Source organism: Myodes glareolus, chromosome 10, assembly GCF_982192425.1.
Source record: "Myodes glareolus chromosome 10, mMyoGla1.1, whole genome shotgun sequence".
Lineage (NCBI taxonomy): Eukaryota > Metazoa > Chordata > Mammalia > Rodentia > Cricetidae > Myodes > Myodes glareolus.
In genome coordinates this window covers 17,448,508-17,472,346 of record NC_142035.1, presented here as the reverse complement: position 1 = coordinate 17,472,346, position 23,839 = coordinate 17,448,508, and the positions used below count along the sequence as shown (strand labels likewise).

Here is a 23,839-nt window from a genome sequence, read left to right as displayed (position 1 = left end):
GGAGTGGGGCAAAGAGGTGTTGATCTTCTTCCCATAAAAAAAAAAACCATTATCACAAGCATGTTTTTGAACACAGGACCCTCTCATATCCCCGTCCAAAGCACAACAAGCCCCAAGTGCAAGAGCCAACAGCTCTGAGGTCATCAGCGTAGATCACTCAGGAAAAAGGGGGAGTTAGAAACATGCAGCCTTGGGGTGACAGACATGCCTGCCTGTTAAAGGCTCTGAGCAGAGCGCTGGTCTCATGCATTATGCATCAAGAGTGGCCTGGCACCCTGGTCCTGCCGTTCAGGAGAAGCCTTGCAAAGGGAACATCTGATGAACTGATTGGTATGTCAAAATGTCATTAAGGATAAATTAATGGATGTGTTACTTTGGCTGTAAGACACTGCGCCAGCAAGACATCAGGCAGGCTGTTCTCCAGCCCAAGACAGACGGTGAGTTGCAATGGAGATTCATGGTCTTTATGCGTTGTGAGGTGCTTTGCAGGGAGAAGAATAAACAGAAATGCTCCAGCACTTAAGCGCCGTAAAATCACAAGCATGAGATAAATTAATTAGTGTACACCAAGAAGGCGGCTTGTCTGTCTGCACTCCTGGGGAAAGCAAGAATGGATGGCACTGGGCTAGAGATGATGGGTCCCAGCACCAGCCTCCAGAGAAAGCAATTGAGTTTAATGTGCAATCATAAACTGCAGTTGATGGAAAGATAAGTCTGGTCTGCATTTAGTTTTTAAAGAAAAAAAAAACTATTTCTTCATACTGCTTCCAAGCTCTTTGTGTCTCTGGGTCAGACGTATGGGGGAACTGAAGAGACCTGCGAACTGGCCCTACCTCTAGGACCAAGGAGGGAGGATTATGCTACCCAACACTCATGGGGCTATTCTTGGGTGCTTTCTGCTTCATTTCCTAGTAAAGGGAGGCTCACCACCTTACAGTTAGCCTGCCTCATTGTTAATTCATCAGCATTAGAAAGCTCATTGGATTTCCTTAGCATCTTTCTTCTTGCAAATAAATGATAAGAACAGGGGCTCTTGAGCCATTCCTGGGTGCCAGGCTCTGGTCCCAGCTTATATTGGAGGAAAGTGAAGACCTGGGAAGGTGTGTGATTAAAAGAGTACTTATCTAGTCCACAGTGGGATCATGATCTGAAGCCAGCTCTGCAGGGACCAGAGCCTGACATGTTAGCCACCATTCAGTTGTAATTGCTGCAACTGCTGCTCACTGAATGGGGCCTGGCTCTCAGAGCAGGCATAAGTGTGCGAACTTAGTTTGGGTACATCCTGGGCACTCTGATGAACATCTGGCTTAGGTTTGCCACCCAACCTTTTGTGCACAATTACTTAACATGGGAGGTAAATTATTTTTCCACTTAAGACTTTTTTATTTGTCTTTTCAAAGTTCAATCGATGAGAATAATTAATTGGTTTTCCAAATGTGAAAATCAGTTTCATGTCTATATGTTAGCAATGAACAATGAGAACGGGAGTTTTAAAACCTCAGGGCCATTTGTAATGGCGTGGAAAGAAGACATTTAGGCATATATCCGCAGATCACACACAGGATTACATACCAAAATCTATGAAAGAGGTGAGTAAAAACAAAACAGAAATTAGAAGCTAGGTGTGTTAACATAATCTATAGTCCTAGAGCTGGAGAAGCTGAAGTAGGAGACTAGAGAGTTCAAGACCAGGCTGTCTACATAGTGAGTTCAATACCAGGCTGTCTACATAGTGAGTTCAAGCCCAGGCTCACTACACAGTGAGTTCAAGATCAGGTTCACTATGTAATGAGTTCAAGATCAGGCTGTCTACACAGTGAGTTCAAGACCAGGCTCATTATGCAGAAAGTGAGTTGAAGACAAGGTTGAGCTACATTTCAGTTCTCTTGTGACTGTCCAGGCTACTACCCTTGGCAGTGTAGTTGATATACCTCTTTTCTTTTAAAAGAGAATCAAGGAAGATCTATCCAAGTGAAGAGGCATATAGCATTTCTAGGCTGGAAGATTTGATGTCATAAAGAACTCAGAGCTCACATAGACAATGTGAAGATTCAGTGTAACTCCAGCCAGGAGCCAGCATCATTGTTTCTTGACAAGTGGAATCACCACCATGTAGTTATGTTAAAGGAAACAAAATTCATCAAGCCTCAACTGCCCAGAAAAGATCACCTGGGACATATTATATTAAATAAGCTTATCATTTGATTACTCTATAACTAGTTATGTCTGTGTTTGCTATAGATGAATCTAAATAAAATCTCTCCAGAGCACAGCCCTTTTATAAGACATTATAAACAAAAACGTGTTAAGAGATTGCATTTAAAAGTGAGGCTCAAGAGGCCTGTTTATAAAACAGTCACAAAACAATCGCTACCCTCTGCTCTCTTAATCTCTGTCCTTACTTTTCCAGTGTGGATTATATATTTCATACCAATTACAAGGAGATGAGTGACTTCTCTATTTTATTTCTTGTCTCATTCATACACAGAATGCATTTAAATGGATAAAGTATTTGTGATAGGGTTTTTTGTTTGTCTATATTTTTTCTTATTATAATCTGAACACAGTGGTTATACACTTTCAAGACAGACCCAGCTTTGGACCCCTTGGATTTGGCTTCTGAACATCTCTGCAGGGCAGAGGTTGTGGGTTTTGTTAGCTTTCTTGCCATGTAGCATAGCCTTTAAGGATCTTTGGCATATGCATCTCACAGCACATCAGAAGACCATGGCACCGTAACAGCATCTCTTTATTCTCTTTCTCAAATAACCCTTGTCCCTGATCAGTTTTGTGAGCCTGCCTTTCATTAAATTTGAAATGGAATTTTCTCTTTTTCGTTGACATAAAGACTCCATGAAACACCCATGTGAAAGTCACTTGTAAACTACAAAGTCATAGACATATGGGGTAGAAGTGCTGGCTCAGCAATGAAGAGCATCTGATGCTCTTGCAGAGCACCCAAGTTTGGTTTGCAGCACCCATATCAGGAAGCTCGCTGCCACCTACAACTCCACGTCTGGAAGACATGGCACCTTTTCTGGTCTTACACACACACACACACACACACACACACACACACACACACACAAATACATCTTTAATAGAAGAAGACATAAAGCACAAATATAGTAATCATATATACACAGAATGCACTTAGTGTACATTAAACAGATGGTAGGTGTGAATTCCACATTTTCTTTATCCATTTGAAAGTGGATGGACATGTTTATACTGATTTAAACAACCCACAAGGTGTACAAGCTTCATATCTTTTTGTTGTTGTTGTTGTTGAGACAGGGTTTCTCTGTGTAGCCCTAACTGTCTGGAACCAGCTCTTAAAGATTAGGCTGATCTCGAACTTCCAGAGATCCACCTGCGTTCACCTCCTGAGTACTAGGATCAAAGGCTGTGCCACCACCATCTGTCACAAGCTTCTTATCTTATGGTTCTCTCCTGATATGTTTAAATTTTGCTTTTTTTGTGTCTGTTAATTTAAAAATATATTAATAGAGACCTAGATCCCGTGCCTGTATAATATTATCTTACACTGTCATGATAAGCCTGCAATGTAATTCTCTAATTTGTAATTGCTATTCCTAATTCACAGATGAGGAAACAGAGTCTCAGGCTAGATGGTAGTAAAGCTCCAAGCCTGCCTGGGCAAAAAAGTAAGATCCTGTATCAAAATAAAAGAAAGAAATCAAGATGGAAGGAAGGAAGGAAAGAAGAAAAGAAGGAAGAAGGGGAAAAGGAAGGAAAGAGGGAGGGAGGAGGATGATTGGTTGAAGGAAGGAGGAGGGTGAAAGGGAAGTGATACTATCCAGGAAGTGAACCCAAGCCTGCACCATATGCCTTTTACAATAGTGCTGCTTATTAGTACGGTTATTATTTTCCGCACTAGTCCAAACAAAGCCACTATTTAACACCCTTGAATGATGAGAGATGAGATTATGGTAGTATAATATACTGAGCATGTTTTCCCTTGTCAAGGGCTGGGAAACGTATCCATGGTAATTTGGTCAAAGTATCCACCATGGATCTCCTATTAAAAACAAACAAACAAAATAAAACAATACCTTAGGTCTCACTCCTTCATGGTAGTTTTTGTGCTTAGAGAAAAGATAAGAGGAGGGGAAGAATGGTGTAGAATCCTATTTTCATAAGATCTGAGCTTAGATTCTTTTCTGAGAGGTATTCTCTTATCCCATTGAAGCCCTGATGACAAATGGCATGTGGAAAGAACAAGAAGCAGGAAAGATTCTCTCGGCTTTAGTCTATTTCTCTAAAAGTTCATTGTTGCTAAGGTGTTTTCTGAGACAAAACAATCCTTCTTCAGTTCTGAGTCTCAATTTGGTTTATAGGCTTAATAAAATTGTATTTTCACATTTTACAAGAATTCAGGTCTCCCATTAACAACAGTGCTTTGGTGGTACTGTGTTCTTCATGCTTCTGCTTAACAACGTGGGTAGTTGTAACTTACCCAACTCTCCCCAGGCCTCTTAGAATGTTTTGAACAGGGCTTTAAAGCCACTGGGATTAAAAACTTCAGAAAGCAGTTCAGTCTTTTCTTTCTTTCTTTCTTTCTTTCTTTCTTTCTTTCTTTCTTTCTTTCTTTCTTTCTTTCTTTCTTTCTTTCTTCTTCCTTCCTCTCTCTCTCTCTCTCTCTCTCTCTCTCTCCCTTCCTTCCTTTCATTTGTTTTTCACTTTTCCTCCCTCCCTCCCTCCCTTCCTTCCTTCCTTCCTTCCTCTCTTCCTTCCTTCCTCTCTCTCTCTCTCTCTCTCTCTCTCTCTCTCTCTCTCTCCTTCCCTCCTTCTATCCCTCCCTCCCTCCCTCCCTTCCTTCCTATTAGAAAGGAGATTTTATTAGCAACACCATGAGACTCCTTAAGTTTTTGGTGATAAAGTGATGCATTTGAAGAAATGTTTCCAAGGATGTTAGTTATGATCAAGGGGCTTTTCTTCCTCAGATTGGCACCCAGACCACGAAGAGGAATCATGTCATTAAATAATCACAATTTAAACATGTGCTTGAGACATTTTTGCCATTCCTAAATGGCATGTGTAAAGGAAATGATTGGGTCGACAAGATGGCTCAATGGACAGGAGCACCTGCCACCAAGCTGACCACCTGAGTTCTATCCTTAAGACCTGTGTAGTGAAAAGAGAGAGTCAAACCATACAATTTGTCCTCTGACATTTACATATATGACAGGATATGTGCATGTCCCTCCCCTATATGTACTCATATAAACAAACTAACTAACTAATAAAGTTTTTTATTTGGGGGAATAAAAAGGAAATAGTACCATTGAATAGCCACCACCACAATCAAAGTCATTTCTAATTGATGGCCCTATAGAACCAAATTCTCATGCAAAGTTTTTAGTTAGATTAGATCATGCCTTCACTGTCCTCTTCCAAATTTCCTTCTTCAATGATGCTGGATTATCCAGCTCTTACAAATGGGGCGTCCTCAACTCTGGTTTCAAGTCTGAATAATGGACTTTACCATGTCTCTGTACTGACCAAATCCTTGAATTCAGTTACTCAATTACTTGTTTACAGGTTATAGATATGGGTCTCCTTCCTATGTGACTGCCTTCATTTCTCCAAAGTCCCTACCCTTGCACCAACTTACCTGGGTTCTGTTTCTCAGGAAGCTGGTGATATGACTGGTGAGCCATCTCATAATAGAACAGGAAGGCCCTACGTTCCTAAATTGTGGGACCTTGTGTTTAAATGAAAGGTTTTGACAGCTATACCATACAGAACAAGCCTTAGCACCTGGATTTGAAATTAGTCAAATGGAAGCTGTCAACTGCAGCCTTTTCCCCTGCCCACAGATCTACAAAGTCTGCTTGTATTAAATAACATCACCAAAACTGATAGTTCTGATCAGAGTCTCACTAATTTCGGATCTCTCTTGTTGATGTCAGCATAGATGGATTCTAGGGGGACAGATATCCTATCCAATTTGTTTAGAGGGGAATTTTTAAAATAAAGCTTAAGAATCACCATCTACAATAACTGTACATCTCTGTTCCTCTTAATATTCCTCTTGGATACACCCAACAACAGCTAGATTCTACAGATCTACTATTTTCTAATGACAATCACCTTGTATATATACTTTACTACTTAATCTCTTAACACAGTTCAGTGATTCCAGGGCTATAAACACCACTGACAGATGAGAAAATGAAACCCCGAGGCTCTGGGATCCATAGCTACCAAGTAGTAAAACTAGAATGTAAACTTTTTCTCTGCCCTTTTATCTCCCCTTCCTCTCCATTGATTTCTTTATCTTTTATCTTCCTTGCAAAATCTTTTTTTACCCCAAGGATGCCACAAAACCAACTATGAAAAATAAAAGTGTGCATTTGTGCATGTATTTGAAGACGACGTGGCCAAGGAGAAAAGTAACTGTAAGGATCAGAACACTAGGAAACCTGCTCTGAAGCAATCTCTCCTAGAAATGACTGCAGAAATAAGACAGGATTAATGGCAACATCAAAAGACTGTTAATGTATAAGGGAGAAATTTTCATGGGGTTCAACTCCTAGACAAAGAACTATAGGTAGCTATGGCTGCTAGGAGAAGAACTGGTCTTTCCCAGTGATGAGCCCATTAATGGCTATCCAATACAAAATGGTCAGTCCTGAAACCACATACATATAAACAATAAAATAGATATATTTGTGTGTACACATACGTATACACACACATACATAACACATGCATGGAATAATAATAATCAAGAAAAATAAGATGTCAGTTTGACAGTGGGAAGGCATGGGAGGGGTTGGACGGCAGGTATCTGGGAGAGGCTGTGGGGAGAGGGAGAAGGAGGAAAATGCTGTCATTCCATTTTAATTAAAAATTAAACAAATACAAAAGGAAACATCTCATGCATACTTTATTCCCAAAACATTGTTAGGCCACTTAACTCGCAAGATTTTTTCCTGACAGTTATCAATGACTGCCTCCCCTTTATGTCTTTAATAGTCCTCTAGGCACTGAGCACCTTATTTTACTGTTACTTGTTTACTTGTCCATGTTCTTTTAAAGCTATGAATCCACTAAAAGGAGGGCCTTATCTACCCATTTACTTAATTTTTAATTTTTTTTACTAATTACTCAGAACTCAGCTCTGAAATCCACACAAAGAAATCGCTCAGTAGGTAGTGTCTTCTCTGTGTGACAGAGAAGACACACTCATGAAATCTCAACAATATGGTTGCCTAACAAGACCTATACAATGACAATACCAGTCACCATGCCAAACTGGACAAGCTCTAGATGAAGAGCTATGGGCAATTTATGGTTGCTGAGAGAGAGGAGAAATAGTTTTCTACAGAGTTGACTCCTTGACCAGTTGTCCAAAGCCAAGTGGTCAGCCATAAACATTTATATATACCAGAAACACTAAATGAACTCAGTTTTGTTCATTAACACACACACACACACACACACACACACACACACACACACACACCAATGAAGAGGTCATGAATTTGAGAGGGAATAGAGGGGAGATGGGAGGAGTTGGAGAGGGGAGAGGGCGAGGTAAAAAATGGTGTAAACACAGGAGTCATGTATGAAATCCTCAAAAATAAAAATAAAAAGGAAAGAAATCCCCCTTACATGAGCATGAATGAAAGCCTAACTCTCCAAAGCTGTTTTGAAATGGCAGTGTTGTGACTCCCATTTTACAGAGGAGAAACAGAACCTGAGGTTGAGTTAGGAGACTCCTCTAAATGCCAGGGCCAGAATGCCCAGGGCTCTTCTCTGATCAGCTCCCATCTATCTAACAAGAACTTGCTAAATACCTCCAAGTCCAACCAGACAAGTGGGTAATAAGTAGGAGAGTAGTTCAGAAGAGATAAGACATTACACACAAACAAGATGCAATCATTATCATCAGCGGGAACATGGCAGGGCTTAACGAAAGCATTTCCTTCCATTAAAAGCACCCTGTTGAAATACCGAGAAAGGCATTTTCAGTGTATGCGTTCCATAATTCTACCTTTGCTAAGGTCCTGCCTGAAAGAAGAAACCTGACTTTGAGGATGTATGCTGAAGTTAGTATTTTCAGAAGAACATCTGCCTCTGACCTGGGGACACATTGCCAAGTGTCACTACGGTTGAGTGCTTTGGATGATGGCAGTTGATTGGAGTTATGTCGACAAGTGGGTATTGCTATAGTCTTGTCTGGGATAATTTGGAACTCTTCCAGGTGGGGCTATATAGGAATGACCCCCATGATCTTCATACCAGCACAAACAGCTAATGCCCATGGAGAAGATAATCTAAAGAAGGATTCTTTAGAGTCGACCCAATCAACAAGCAAGGAAAGAAGTACCCTAATTGGCTGATATATGAAGTGCTCATAAGCTATGAAGAGAACATCTTCTAGGAGAAGACACAGAACATACTCAAACCCACTTGTCTCTAGTGGCCAAATTACAGAGAAGTCAATGGGGAGTGTTACAGATTGTGTTATTTGATGAGGCTTGTTGAGATTGACAGGCTTAGAGGAAAAGGGCAGAGAAAGAAGAGGGTAGGAGAAAATGAATAGTGATGGAGTCACAGCATCAGCTTTGGTGGCAATTCCAAGGAACGTTTGGGAGCTAGAGTGGCTGGGATAACCCCATGTTGAGGACTGTATATCCCACGAGGCTACTGGATCCACCTGGAGAGGCAATATCAAACATAAAGCCCTAAAAAGGGCAGTTCATCAGCCTCTATTGGGAGTGATTAATTCTTTCCTTCTAGAAAGAGACTCAGTATTTTATCACAAGGGAGCATTCTCTCTGCCCACACTTCAGTCACCCCTCTCCATCAGCAGACAGCTCACAGACCTCCCTTTACCATCTAACATTCAAATGCATTTGTAGAGCAGAAACGCTTAGGATCATAGCCAGATGTTTCTAAGCTTCAAGGCACCATTAATACCTGGTTGGTATGGAAGCTTAAGCTTAGGTATAAATTTAAAAGTATGTAATAAACATCTTTTCCTATCTTTGGAGGAGAAATAGTCCCTTGTATTTTCCATGATTAAAGCGACAGAGTTCTGACTTATAGATTGGCTCTGTTTGGTATTCATGACTGATATGGTTTTCCTCTAATCCAATAGAGTAAACAATAAAGCATCCTTCAGTAGCAACCCCTTCCCAAATCTATCTGTACATATGATCTAACCCATTGCATTTATATCTATCTCACTGTGACAGCATTCATTAATTTCATGCATTTATAATTGTGATATGCAACTTTGAATACAATGTTTCTAGTTTGAATTCAATATAAAATTACAAAGCCATAGTGATCTGAAAGTCTACCATCAACATAAGCAAAACTAAATAAAAATGGATATTAAATAACTTACACAGAATGAAATAATATAGCTCAATAGAGATAAAGCAAACATGGAGGGATATCCACCACAGATACCCACTCATTATGATGCCTGAATTGCTCTGCTTATTGAGCTAATTGTAGGTAATGAAAATGGGTAATGATAGCCACTGTATAGTAGGAGATGGGCATGCAGCTTTTTCAAGCATAGTCTGACCTAAGATGATCATGAATGAGCTAATATGTGAATGAATGAGAGATGGGTGACATAAAGATGTGAGCCCGGTGTACAAATATGATCTGTGTAAACTGGACAAGGCCCCAATAAGAGAACGATGCTTCTTGTTAAATATATTAGAACTTTGTAGATACACAAAATGGGGGTATTTTAGTAAGAATGCTGCAGGAAAAAGGTCCAGTACAATGGAAGGGACACATTCATCTGCGAGTTGAAGATCTCAGGAGAGTTTTCTCAAGTCATCACACAAAATACTAACCCAAGATGCTGTGGTAGTTTGAATGTAATTGCCCCCCTTAAATAGGGAGTGGCACTATTAAGAGGTATGGCTTTGTTTGAGTGGGTATGGTCTTGTTGGAGGAAGTGTGTTTCCAGCATTTCAATCGACTCCCTGTTCCCTGCAAGATGTAGTACCTGCAGCTTCTCCTCCAGCTCCCCATCATGATGATAATGGGCTGAACCTCTGAAACTGTAAGTTAGCCATCCCAATGAAAAGTTTTCTTTATAAGAGTTGCCATGGTTATGGTGTCTCTTCATAGCAATAGAAACCCTAACTAAGACAGAAATTGGTATGAGATACTTGGGTATTGCTGTGATAGGCTGACCATGTTTTCTTTGGGGTAATAAGGACTCTGGGAATTTGGGTTAAGAAAGCAGTGAAATGCTTTATAAGAATGCTTAATGGGTCATAGTAGTAGGAGCATGGATACAGTGGTGCTGAGTGTGATTTGATGATCTGATCAAGAGGTTTCAGAGAAGAAGAACATTAGTATGTTGTCTAGAGACTGATCTTATGATATTTTGGTGAAGAAAGTGGCTGCTTTTTGTCCCTGTTCAAGGAGTCTGCCTGAATCTAAAGTGAAGAGGTTTGGACTAATTCTGTTGGCAGAAGAAATCTCAACAACGCCTAGTATAGACTCTGAAGTGTGGCTATTAGTGGTAATTCTACTGAAGATTTGTAATAAAAAGGAACAAGCCGAGCAGAGTAAATTACAAAAAGTAAATTTTGAAAAGCAAAAGAGCACCAGGAAGTGGAATGGAGCTAAATCCTGTGTTCAAGGAGATAAAGGGATTAAAAAAATGGAATTTAAGGAGTGGAGACCTCAGGGTAAGATTATACCCAGCTAAATCTTCAACTTGTGTAAAGAAACTAAAGAAAAGTTTAGAGCCAGCTGAGGTGGGGCACACCTTTAATTCCAGCACTGGGAGGATGGAAGCTGGCAAATTTTTGAATTTGAGGCCAGCCTGGTCTACAGAGAAAGTTTCAGGACAGTCAAGCATAGGCACTGAGGGACAGAGAGCTAATGAAGATGTAATTGAATGAGGGGGTCCATGTTCCCGCCCCAGTATGCAGCAGAACTTGGCAACTTCAGCCATGTGGTTCTGGCTTTAGAGTTAAGGATAGAAGAAATGAGTTATAAAATTTGTCTCCACATCTAAAAAAAAAGTCACTGAGCTCAGGCATGTGTCAGGGATGTTCCTAAACAGAGGCTTAGAGAGGTCATTGCATGAAGCTATGAAGTTGAAGCCTGGATTGCCTTCAAGAACCCAAGATGTTAGAGGTGCCAGCGTCATGGGATACCTGCTGAGGAAATCTGCTAACAAGGCATGGAAAGAGAGAGAGAGAGAGAGAGAGAGAGAGAGAGAGAGAGAGAGAGAGAGAGAGAGAGAGGTGTGCTGCAGTCAACAAAGCCAAAAGGAGCTGGGAATCTGAAGAGTGTTTTGACATCAGAAGTGGAGATGCAGAGTGTGGAGGTTGCCCAGCTGGTTTTTGGGTTTGCTTTGGTCACTATGCTCCCTTCTCTACATTTTGCAACAGTAATGTATATCCTGTGCAATTATTTGTTGGAAGTCTCTGATCTGTCTTTTATTTTGATTTTATAGGGGATTATAATTAAGAGATTGTATAACCCTCAGAGGAGACTTTGAATTTGGATTTTCAAATATTATTGAGACTGCAATTAGACTATGGGTAATTTCAAAGTTGGACTAAGTTAATTTTGCATTATGATATTGTTACAAGTTTATGGAGGCCAGGAAGTGGAATGTGGTATTTTGAATGTAATTGTCTCCCATAATCTCATAGAGAGTGGTACTCTTAGGAGGTATGGCCTTGTTGGAGGAAGTGTGCCACTCTGGGGGTGGATTTTGAGGTTTCCTATGCTCAGGATACTGTCCAGTGTCTCAGTTGACTTCCTGTTGCCTACAAGATGTAGAATGTAGAATGTTCATATACCTCTGCAGTACCACATCTGCTTCCACACCACCATGCTCCCGTCATGATGATAATGGAACGAGTCTCTGAAACTATAAGTGAGCCACCACAATTAAATGTTTCACTTGCATGAGTTGCCATGTTCATGGTGTCTTTTCACATCAACAGAAATCCTAACTAAGAAAGCTTTTTTTTAATCATATAAACTCGAGGATTTAGTGTCATAGGGCTATAATTCCAACCATTCTTGAGACTGAGACAGGAGGATTGCATGTGTAAAGTCAGCTCTAACAACTTAACAAGACCCTGTCATAAAATTAAGAAAAGTGATAGGAAGGTGAAAGAAACTCGGTGGCAATGTCCTTGCCCAGCATGTGCAAGGCCCTGGGTTCAGCTGTCGACATTCCTCACCCATAATCCAGACCTCAGGCTATTGTTTCAAAGAGACTGAGGCTATCTGCTGTGGGGCCTATGAATCCACAAGGATAGTACTGATTTTGTCTTGCCTACATGATAATGCCTTGGAGGAGACCACCCTCCTTCGGGATGGTTTGACCTTAGACTGTGATTATGCCCTGGCTATTCACTTGTCAACATATTTTCTGTCAGCTCAGGATAATTGGTATTGATTGTCTGGAATGGCTTTCTTCTAGCCCCATTTTTTTCCCTTGTCTTAATTCAAAAGGACCGATGAATTACAGAAAATGATTTTTGAGCATCTCTTGATATAATCATTTGTAAATGCCTCCTTAAATATATTGTGGCAAGGATACCTGGTTGGTAATAGGTGGAGTGTGGACAGCAATAGGCATCACGGAGAAGAACTTGGCCTCTTTTGTCTCATTTAAGGCCCTACCAAGAGCTAGGCATTTTTCAAACATTTTATCCATTGACTCTTTACAAGACACCTTAAGGCATGTGTTTTAAAATGCTGTTTACATATTGAGAAACCAAGGCTCAGATAAATGAAGTCACATATCTAACCCACACCGCTGCAAACTTAAGAACACGCTTGCCTTAGAGTTAGAAAAAGAAGGAAAGTATAGGTTCTATGATAATAAAAAACGATGCCATTTTTATTTTAACTTTAGCTGTTCCATTGTTTGATTTTGCCTTGTTTATTACTTCCACAAACGGGTACTGGGGTTCAGTGTGTGTACCAGAGGGACCAGATAGCACAGAGATAACCCCATCACAACACAGAGACAAGCTGAAGATGCCTATGCCCTGCTCCTGATCCAGAGCCAGTGCAGAGGGAGTAGAGAGGAGTGAAGTGCAAGCGTGTTCCTGCAGGTTCAGATAATCAGGGAAGGCTTTTTAGAGGAGGCAGTCCTTGATGCAGACCTTGCAAAAGATACAGCACTTGGATTCCCTGAAATTGAGGGGGACAGAAAATATATAAGAAAATTCCAGGAGCCCCACATAGTAGCTGAGACAAGCCAACCAGGCAGACGTCTCCCACCTTTGTGACATTCACACAATGCACATATCCAAGACTTAGTAATCTAGGTAACTGCTCTCTCTTGACCACCACAGTGGGTAAATTCTCAGTGATTTTTTAAAAAGACTTACTTGACTAAAATGCCTCTGTTCAGAATAATTACTGTGCCTATCACATACTCTGAGGTAAATTAACCTGTGGACACATGCCAGGTCTTAATATCCTATCCAAAGGCAAACAGTGAACAGCTAAAGTTGCTGAGAACTGCCTTAATATAGGAAGGCAAACAAGAATCCCACAGAGCATTTATGTCAGCTTAGAATGGAAGGAAAAAGAGCTTCCGTTTATAAAATGCCTACTGACTTTGATTATCTCTTGACAGTACATATATACTTTTTCATTATGTTGGGAAGTCACTGTCACATCGTCATCCTGCAGATGAAGTCTCACTGTGGTCCCCTGATTGTTTAAGGTAAAAACCAGTAGAAGTAGGAGAGGAAGGCCAGGAATTCTGATATAGGTATGACATCTCAATTCTCTCTCTCTCTCTCTTTCTCTCTCTCTCTCTTTCTCTCTCTCTCTCTCCCCTCTCTCCCCTGTGTGTGTGTGTGTGTGTGTGTGTTGCACAGAGTGTGTGTTTGTGTGATATCCTAAATTCTTCTGTGTCTCTGGGTCTCCAAATTCCAATCCTGCTTATATTGTCACTTTCTTTATCTTGGTCGCTCTCTTCAAAGGCTTTCTATGTAACTAGATTTGAATTTGGATCCTGGGCAAAGGCTCCCTACGATAGAATTCTATCTGTCTAAGAATGTGGTTTGGTGAGAAGAATGGTTAGAGCTTAGAGTTCATGTGGGCCTGAGTTCGAATTCTAGCCTGATTACTTTGCTTTTCATCTATGGGTTGTAAACACATCTTCAAGCCTGAGTTCTGATATCAAAATAAAGCCAACAGAGTGTCTGATATCTTATAAGGCTTATTCTAAACATTAGATATGCTGGACACACAGTAGGGGAGCAACTGGAAGTTTCTTTCATTTCTATCCTTTGTTAGTTGGTAGAGAGTGTTCTAAATTTACCTTGGCATGGTCAACACCAACTGTAGGACATTGCACATATTAGGAACTAAAAAAAAAAGCAGGGTGACCTCATCCTCTCCTACTCTCAGAAGCCTAGGATCAGGTAAACTATGGCCCAGTAGCCTGATACTTTGATTTTATATTAATGGTTTTTATTGAAAGAGAGTCATACTCATTCATGAACACATTGTCTATGATTGCTTTACTCAGAAAGTCAAAGATTTTACTATTTGGTCCCTTCTAGAAAGCTTGTGGACTTTAATCTTATTTGCATATCTTTTCAATGAGGGTGAATATTTGAAGGCTGTGTGGCTTTGAGGATAGAGAAATTCTTCTATTTCTTACACTCTGCATATTATCATGTGCCTTTATTTTATTTATTTCTGTCTTAGCTTTTATTCATCCCATTTTTATGATATATGCTATTTTTCTCTCCCTCCTACTAAACATTTATACATTGGTGAACTCCTTCCTTCCTTCCTTCCTTCTTCTTCTTCTTCTTCTTCTTCTTCTTCTTCTTCTTCTTCTTCTTCTTCTTCTTCTTCTTCTTCTTCTTCTTATTCTTTCTTTCTTTCTTTCTTTCTTTCTTTCTTTCTTTCTTTCTTTCTTTCTTTCTTTCTTCCTATTTATTTCTTTGTATTTACTCCTAAATTCCTAGAACCTTGACCGGAGCCTGGTACACAGTAGGCACTTCACTAATATTTGTTGAGTCCATTAGCATTGGCTTCATTTTAAAGGTTAGGTTAGATTAACCATGCTAGGGATTTTGTTTTTATGGGCTATCTGGGGGACTTTAGAGAGAGTGTGTTCTAGATTTCTATGATATGAGTATCATCATTTTTGCTTTTATCTGTTATGGAGGGGATAACTGGACTTCTGGTTTATTCATTGCTTCTTAAGGTTTAATATGAACACTATCTAGAAAAGGACATTGTCATGGTGCAAGTTCTAATTCAGAGCATTAGTCTGGTGTCTTAGATGCTGCATTTGCCACAATCTCTTCCTACTGCTAGGATTGCGGGTCTCTGCCCTGAGTATGAAGGTTTTCACTCAGAATCTACCCTGATACTTAGAGGAAGGCTTTCATATTCGTGGACCATGGAGACCATCATTGTCTTTCATCCTTTTTTGATATTTTCTTAACTTTTATTTATGTGTATGTGAGAGTGCAAACATGTGCATACTATAGCACGCATATAGAGGTCAGAGGACAAATTTAGGAGTGGGTTCTCTCCTTCCACTGTGGGTTCTGGGCAACAATCTTGGGTTCTCAGACTCGTGAGTGAGGACTTCACCCTAGTGAGCCATCTTGCTGACCCATTTTCTTTCTGTCAACCCTTGCCTCTAAACAACTTGCCTCTAGACCTCACTTTCCATGGCCTCCCCACCTCTAGCATCTTCAGCCTCCTTCATGTCCACCATTTACCCCATACATCTCAGAAGTGACTTCTGGAGTTGGAATTACCAGGTTGTCCCCTCACAGCTAGCTCCATTCTCTGTAGCATCTTCTACAGCCAATGACTTCTCCTCTTTCCTCTTATCATCTCTTTGCTCTGCGATCCTGCACCTCCTCTCCAAACCTCTGCCTGTAGATTGTTAATCATGATCAGCTTGAGAACCTCAGACCTTCACTCTCTGCTTTGTTCCTAATCTTTCTCTAGTCTTAATTGCCCCACCCCATAGTCTCCTTTGCCATCCTCAAAGGACGGTTCCAAACACCCCTCTTGCCTAAATTCTACTTCTCTAATTCCTGAGGTTGCCCAGGACGTTTTTACTTGGGTCTTCTACCAGCTTCCTCAGACTAAATATATCTATTGTCATATTTATCTTTTTTTGCTCACAACCATTTCTCCCTCCCTCAGATGTTTCTCTTTCCAGTATAAGCCACTCTCGCTCCTGTTCAATGCTGAGTTACTTTAGAATGGCTTACCTATCAAACTGCACTTTGATGAGGGCTTAGTAACCTAATGCATGCACAAGGTACCTGGTAAGTTCTAGTAGTTTTCCCTACTTGGGATGATTGTCTTGTCTGATCAGGCCCTCGGGTGCCTAAGGGCTTCATCTCTAGCCAAGAATTTTCTGGAGATTAAGAAAGGAAAGACGATGCCCTAGAGAAAAGATGAACTACCTGCAACATCTCTCTAGATGACAAAATATTGTAGAAACTTTTCTACAGTGACATACCATCTAGGACATGCAATGTGCTTTGGGATTGATGAATATAAATTTATGAATATTACCACAGAAATATTACATCCCATGCACATGCCTAGACTTTCCAGAATAAGCATGAGTTTCATGTCCTAGGTATTGTGGAGTTTCTTGTTCTAGGGACAAGCAAAGAGCTTTATCTCCACAGCTGCAGGAAGGCTGTTGTTTGTCAGTACTTGAGCTACAAGTATTGGAATGCCTACATGTCTCCAATACTTCTTCCTGCTTTTCTTTGGTCCTATCACAGTTTCCGGTATAGTGCAGAACAGAGTGTCTAGACATATGGAATAGACTGGCTAATCTTCAGACTGAGCAAGGCACACTGAATTTGTGTTAGTTATTGTGTGTCTACACCTATTGTAGAATACCAATTCCATGAAAGCTCTTGTAAGATCACTGTAGCTCCCGGGGGTCATCGTTACTGTCACAAACCTGTCCTTCATGAAGCAAAGTAGGAAGAAAACTAAGATTTCCTGAGCAGAAACACTCTACCAACTCATCTCACTCTCTCTTCAAGGTTCGCTTATAGATTAAGTACAATTTCACTTTAGTATTAAGAAAAATGAGACTCTGAGTCCAGAAACATTCTCAAGGCTGTACAATAACTAAGGTAAGACTTGACCCCAGTACTGTGTCAACCCTAAAGCTCCTTCTCATTCCCTCACAACAGCTGCATAGTGTTACATGTATACATCATTGCAAATGCAATTCAGACCAATAAAAATGCTCATTTCTTCAGAATTGAGTAAATCTAACTCTAAATCCACTGGTAGGTACAACCATCCACATTAATGAGCTTATACTTACTTAGTGTTCCTATACTATGTGCATACACCTAATTTTCAATTGTTATTTCATAATTTGTCCACTCTGATCTCTCAGACAGACAAGAGCACCACAAGGGTGAAGCTTTAGGTCCTTGCTATTTTTCCATCCATTCTAACTGAAATGCAGTGTTCATAATCAATGTGTGTTTGCTGAATGAATGAACAGGTGAAGTAAGTGTACTAGGACCTTTGGTAGTAGAAGTGGAGGACACTGGTCCCTACATGAATGATGGTGATAGTATTATCTTCTGTGCCCACAGCATGGCACTAACTGAGCAGAATAGGTGGGGAAGCCACCTTCTGACTCCATCTCCACCTGTGGAAGTTCCAGCTGAAGGCAATTGAGATGCAGGCTTTCTCACAAGGCTGTGTTTGCCAAGGGTAAGGGAAGACCTCGAATGGAGGGTGGTACCATTTACTAAGCCCTGGCATTCTGAGCTCTACTCTTATTTTTGTGCAGTCTGAATATGTGATAAATTCTCATATTCCTCTTTGAACCTCATTTTCCAAATCTGGAGATGCATACTGGGAATATAGGAGTGTTTTAGTGGTTTTCCAATGTTTTATCAGCAAGGATCTATTCTGTAAAGTTTCTCTCCTGTACCCCAATGTTTTTCAAAGCTCCTATTTAGTAACAAATGACTTTGTTTAGTAAGGGTAAAAGCCAGCAGCCATCTTTCACTGTGAACGTATGTACTGATGAGGTGACATCACTACTGTGAAAGGCCAAACAGCGAATTTCAGTTTAAAGCCAAGACCTTGGATGTTTCTGTCATCCTTCAGGCTGGATTTGGACCAAGTCAGGACTGCCTGTAGTCTAACTGGTACAGTGGAAAGAGCCACTGGACTCTTTGCTATTCCTTGAGCCCCTAAGAATACTTCTTCCCTGAAGAGACACAAAGGGACCCAGAAGTTCCTGCGATCTGTGATTCTGTCTTACCTTCCCTCCTTCTGGAACTGAGGTGCTGCACGTTAGAAACTGACACTCACAAAGCAGAACTAGCCCCTCACATCTCCAAGGGTATGAGGGCAAAATCAGGATGACAGAAACGGCATAGACACGAACAAGGACAGCGCGTTTGCAAACGTAAAAGCATCCATACGAAATAAAAGCTTCTGGACTACAGATGACTAGACGGAAGTGGAAATGAGAGGCCAACAGACAATCAACCAGTTGGTGCAGGAGGAAACGCATGCTACAGCCTCTCTTACAGAGCACAAAGCAGTTAACACCGGCTCGATACTTACAAGTAATAGGAGTAGGAATAAGCATTTCTTCTATATATTGATGGGCAGTCAGATGAAGGAAATGTCCAAAAGGGGGGAAAAAGAAAAGACAAACAGAGAAGAATTAGGTTTATATGAAATCATGAATCTTAGAAATGCACATCATTTTAGTAACCCTAAGCTCAAAGAGATGCAGCATCTTCTTACACATCAGCTACTATTAGTGGCAGAAGAAGCGAGAGGGACCTCACCTCGGACAGAGACTCCTCGCCTTGTGCAGAGGAAGCCAAGGTTCTTGGTGGTTGTCTGCACTGTTTGAAAGTTCTTCCTTGAGGGAAGCTAAAACAGACTTCCTTATAATGACGGACTTTTGAAAGTCTGAGGTAGCTTTTTGCGGCCTCCTAGAAAGAGACTACAAAACTTTCACATTCCATGTTCCTAGAATCCAAGCAACGCCAGACACAGTACTTGTCATCTCAGCTATTTCACAGAAGATCACGTCCACATCTACTCTCTAAGAGGTCATGCCCAAGACAGGGACACAGCCAGGCGGCACCATTGCCAGCTCCCCAGCCATCCATATTTCCAGGCTAATGTGTAGTATCTAGCCTCCAGTAATGAGTCATGAATGACCCTAGGTGACAAGTAGAATGTACTTGGATTGTGTTCTTGGATTTCTAAGCTGGGTTTTAGGAAAAAGAAACTCTGTGATTCCTTTGTGCTGGACCCCCCATTGGATGCCTGAGTGTCCATGTAAGTAATTCAACTTCCCCAAAGCTGCCATGCTGGAGAGATCACACAGAGAAGCCCCGAGATTACACAAAGGGAAAGAAATGACCAAGTATTTTCGAGTCCTTCCAGCCCAAGCTAGAGTTCCAACAAATTATCTCAGCTGAGACCCTGAGTATCACAGAACAGATACATTTCTTTTATGCCCTACGCAAAGTGAAGATCTAGGCAGAGTACAAAAATAGTGATTCTTCACATCATTAGGTTTTTTGAGAAGGAAGAATCATAACCCAAGGTGTCAACAGATCCCAACTTGAATAAACTCTGCCTTTATGTTCTCATCTATGGCTAATGATTTCCCAACTGTATTCCAGGATTCCAGGAGGTCTACAGAGTGGCTAGAGGGAGGGAGGATATCACGAAAGGGGGTGTTCTGGTCCTTTGCTACTCACCAAAGCCAGGGGACCTCGATTTGTGTCAATTTTATACCATCTAACATTTCACATGGCTAAGTTTCCTTTCGAAGCTTAAATAATCACTGCCTTCAGGCTTTTCCTAATGTCCCCACAAGCTCTCAGCTTCTAAGCATTCACAAACCTTTATGCATATCCATTGTATTCCCCTTGCTGTAACTTATCTTATGTTGTAAGAGAATAAATAGGGAGGTTTTTTATTTCATATCGGTTTTATCTACACTGACAATAATATGTGATGCATTTGAGGAATGGGAAAGATTGCTAAGAAATTCAGGTTCCCAAATATCCTCCTGAGTGAGCAAGAATCATTCCCTTTATTCCTGAATGATTTGACTAATTGTAACTATTTTTCTTCTTCTTCTTCTTCTTCTTCTTCTTCTTCTTCTTCTTCTTCTTCTTCTTCTTCTTCTTCTTCTTCTTTTTTTTTTTTTGTCACAGGAAGACTCCGTCTTTAGAACCACAGAGGTGTAAACACATATTCGGACCACAAAGGTGTGAACAACTATTCAGAGTTCAGGATTTCCACCTTTCAAGTTAGAAGTAGCCGAAGCCTCCAAGGCAGGACTAGCAAAGCCTAACCTGATAACCCTAAAAGTCCAGAAGGAAGGTGAGTAGTAAGAAAACATAAGGAAACCAGGCTTGCTCAGTAGGCTAAGCTGGGGGAAAATTAGCTATATCATAGCAAGACCCATTGACCACCACTCCCCAAGCCAAACTGTTCAGGATCCTGGATCAAATGAATAATGACCCTGGAGAATGAAAGGGAAAGACTCAGGTCTGTGATGGACGGAAACTGGATAAACTCATGCGAGTCATCAAATCCCCATCCACTAGCCACACAGGTCGCCACTGCTTCTTCTTCTTCTTCCCCTATGACTGGGGCAGTGTCAGAAAATGTTGTTCTGTAGAGGCAGCAAGCTCAGAATCCAAAGATTTCTTGCTATGATTTAACCATCTCCCTGGAAGCTGATGGTGCAACTTGAACCCCCAATTCATATGCTGCTGCTATCAGAGGTTTTCTGGGGGTGACTGAGACCAGAGAAGAGCATCAGGGTTAGGGTGGGGGGTGGAGAATCATGTCAGACCTTGTGGCTTTATGAGAAGAGGGAGACATACTAAGTCTGCCTGCTGGATGATGCCCTCCCACCCCGTGGTGGTGCAGCAAGAAGACCCTTCGCAGAAATCGAGCAGATGATGGCAGCATGCCATTAGATTTACCCAGAACGATATGAAACAGGCATTTTCTTTATAAGTTACCCTCTCTCAGGCACTTTGTTACAGCAATAGAACTAGACTAATCGTTTTATGTATTTTTGGCAACATGAGAAGAGGCAAGTGTTCTAATTTCAACTCTTTCACTTGCTCACTGTGATATTTTACACAGCAGAGCCACACCCTCTTCAAACTTGTTTTCTGACCCATGTACTCAGTTGTTGCTACACACGATAGACACTTCAAATAGCTTTGGGTCCTGGAACTACAAGAAGGTTGAGTATGCCAGTACCATCATTTACAGCTGCATGGTCTGGAACAAGTAATTAAATAGCCCCCTGTTCCAATTCCTCTGTCTCAGACATTGGAAACAAAGACTACCTATTCCTAAGAGTAACCATGGCTATATGGCAATTTACATTAGATGACTTTATTTAAATTATATCCAAATAAGACATGACATAATATCTTTTCAAAATTATATTAATCTAAATTAACATTAGTCAATACTAATCTATATTTGGAATATGCTAAGAATAGATGAAAGGTAGATTGTCTCTCACCCCATCTACAAATATAAAATTTGCTCCTTTTTTTCTTTCATCATTAGGACAATGTTCATACTTTGGTATAGTGATATTTTCTTTGTGCTTTAACAAATAAAAGCTTGCCTGGAGATCAGAGTGAAGAGTTAAGCCACTAGAGGCCAGGGAGTGGTGGCAAACACCTTTAATCCCAGGACTCGGGAGACAGAGACAGAGGGATCTCTGTTAGTTCAAAGCCACCCTGGGCTATACAAGATGGAATCTGCCTAAAAGAGAAACAGAGCTCACACACCTTTAATCCCAGCACTAGGGAGGTGGAGACAGGAGTGATATGGCTGGGCGGAGAGAAGAAGATAAAGTGGGAGGAGCCAGGAGCTTAGCACAGACCGAGAAGGCAGCAGCCAGAAGCAGTCAGCCTGAGAATGCAATGAGAGGATGCAGTCTGAGGACAGGATTGCTCTTTTGGTCTGAGGATTCGGTAGAGGTAAAATGTCTCTCTAGTGGCAGGCTACACTGCTTCTATGATCTCTCAGCTTTCTGCCCCTAATACCTGACTCCAGGCTTTTATTTAATAAGAACAATTAGAATTCATCCATACTTCGGAGAACAGTGAAAATAGTTACCAATAATAATAAAATGAAATCAAGTATATAGGTAGCACTTATTAAGTACCAATACTGTCTGATGCCCTTATCACAGATTAGCTTGTGTGTTTCCTTATAGCTATCCAAAGAAATAGACACTATCATCTTAGCTTTACAGCAGAGTAAACTGAAGCAAATGGGGATGAAGATGACAAACCAGTATCCAGATTTGATGGCATCACCTCTCCAAAGGTCATGTTCTCAACTGTGTAGACTGCATTGCTTGAGAACATAAAACAGGGCACCAAAAATGGACCAGACCTGATGATGCCCCATGCCGCAGCTCTTTGAATTTTCTTAAAAATGTAGACATTGCTACTATTACTTTTAATTGAGAAACCCAAGGCTCTAAAAGGTTATTCCTCACCCGATCAAAGATTTTATGCACCTGTGGAGAAGTTGGAACGCTTCTGTCCTTAGCTGAGCTTCCTCTCTATTGGCAGCTACCTCCTCATAGGCAGCAGGTGTTGTTCGGTATTCTGATTCTCTGAATTTTCTGTTCTCAACATTGAAGGTTCACCTCCTCTAAGGCCACCTCTTCCCAACAACATGCTTCTTTCTTCCCATTTAAACACAGACTGCCTGTTTTCTGAGTTGTCTCAGAGGTCACCAAAACTAGTGCTGTCTCTGAGCTGTCGTCAGTGAAACTCCTGGAATGGCAGTGATCAGCGGTTTTCTAATAATGGGCAATCTTTCCTCAACCAAGCTAGAAAATTACAGATATCTGCTCTGTGACCACAATACAGTTTACATGTGTGTTTTCTCTAAACCTTGAAGAAGATTTACTGAAGGTCTGAATTTACAAGGATACAGTGATATTGCAGATAACAGATTGCCTGAAACCAAAAATCCTGAACACAAAGACAGCTGTGCTTAGGAAGGGGGAAAAAACAATATCCCAAACTTAATAAATCACATGCTACAGAATCGCCTTTTAGCTGGCTGACAACACTGACTTCAGGTAGAGTTTCTCTTTGCCCTATATCATTTTAACAGTGCTAACTTGTCTATGTAATCAGACATTTGGTCATTTACCCATCTGTCTAGCCCCTAAACTTACCCATCCATCCATCCATCCATCCATCCACCCACCCACCTAACAATTCATCCCTCTATCCATCTATCCCCGAAATTAACCCTCCCATTCATCTGTTCATCCCCTCACTCAGCCCTCCATCCATCCAATGACACATTCATTATCCACTCAAACATCATTTAATTATTAATTAGAAAACTTTCCTGAGAGTCTACTAATATACCTGTCTCTGCCAAGTACTATAGATAGACAAATGAGATTCTGATCCAGCCCACCTGGTCTAATATGAAAGCCAGGCAAGAAAATTATAGAGGAGACAATAATGATAGCTTCCACTTAAATAGAAGACAATCACTTATGTACCAGATACTAGTGTAAGGCCATTGCAGTAGAGGGGGCAGGGGGACTGTAAGATTGTAAGAGGAGGCAGACGACTGGAAGGAAACAGTAGGCCTGGCAGGGCAGCTGGATAAACAAATGCATGGCAGATGATGCAGCATGCACAAGAAACATGAAAGCTGAAGCCAGTCATAATCCCAGGGTGCAGAGAGGAGATGGGTACAAAGTTCAAGACCTAGATAAGGAGCTGTTGGCAGTTGATACATG

At 40.9% G+C, this 23,839-nt stretch overlaps 1 protein-coding gene across 12 annotated transcripts in view; it reads right to left on the bottom strand.

The window, feature by feature from the left end:
* Ptprt (protein tyrosine phosphatase receptor type T) overlaps window positions 1–23,839 on the bottom strand; it is a 1,106,759-nt gene that overhangs the window by 138,870 nt on the left and 944,050 nt on the right. For 7 of the 12 annotated variants that reach the window (XM_085697063.2, XM_085697062.2, XM_085697068.2 and 4 more), the window contains one exon: window positions 18,613–18,642. The exons of the other annotated variants lie outside the window; for them this stretch is intronic. In XM_085697063.2, coding sequence (XP_085553189.2) covers window positions 18,613–18,642 — 30 coding nt within the window. The remainder of the gene's footprint in view (window positions 1–18,612; window positions 18,643–23,839) is intronic. 12 annotated transcript variants of the gene reach the window in all.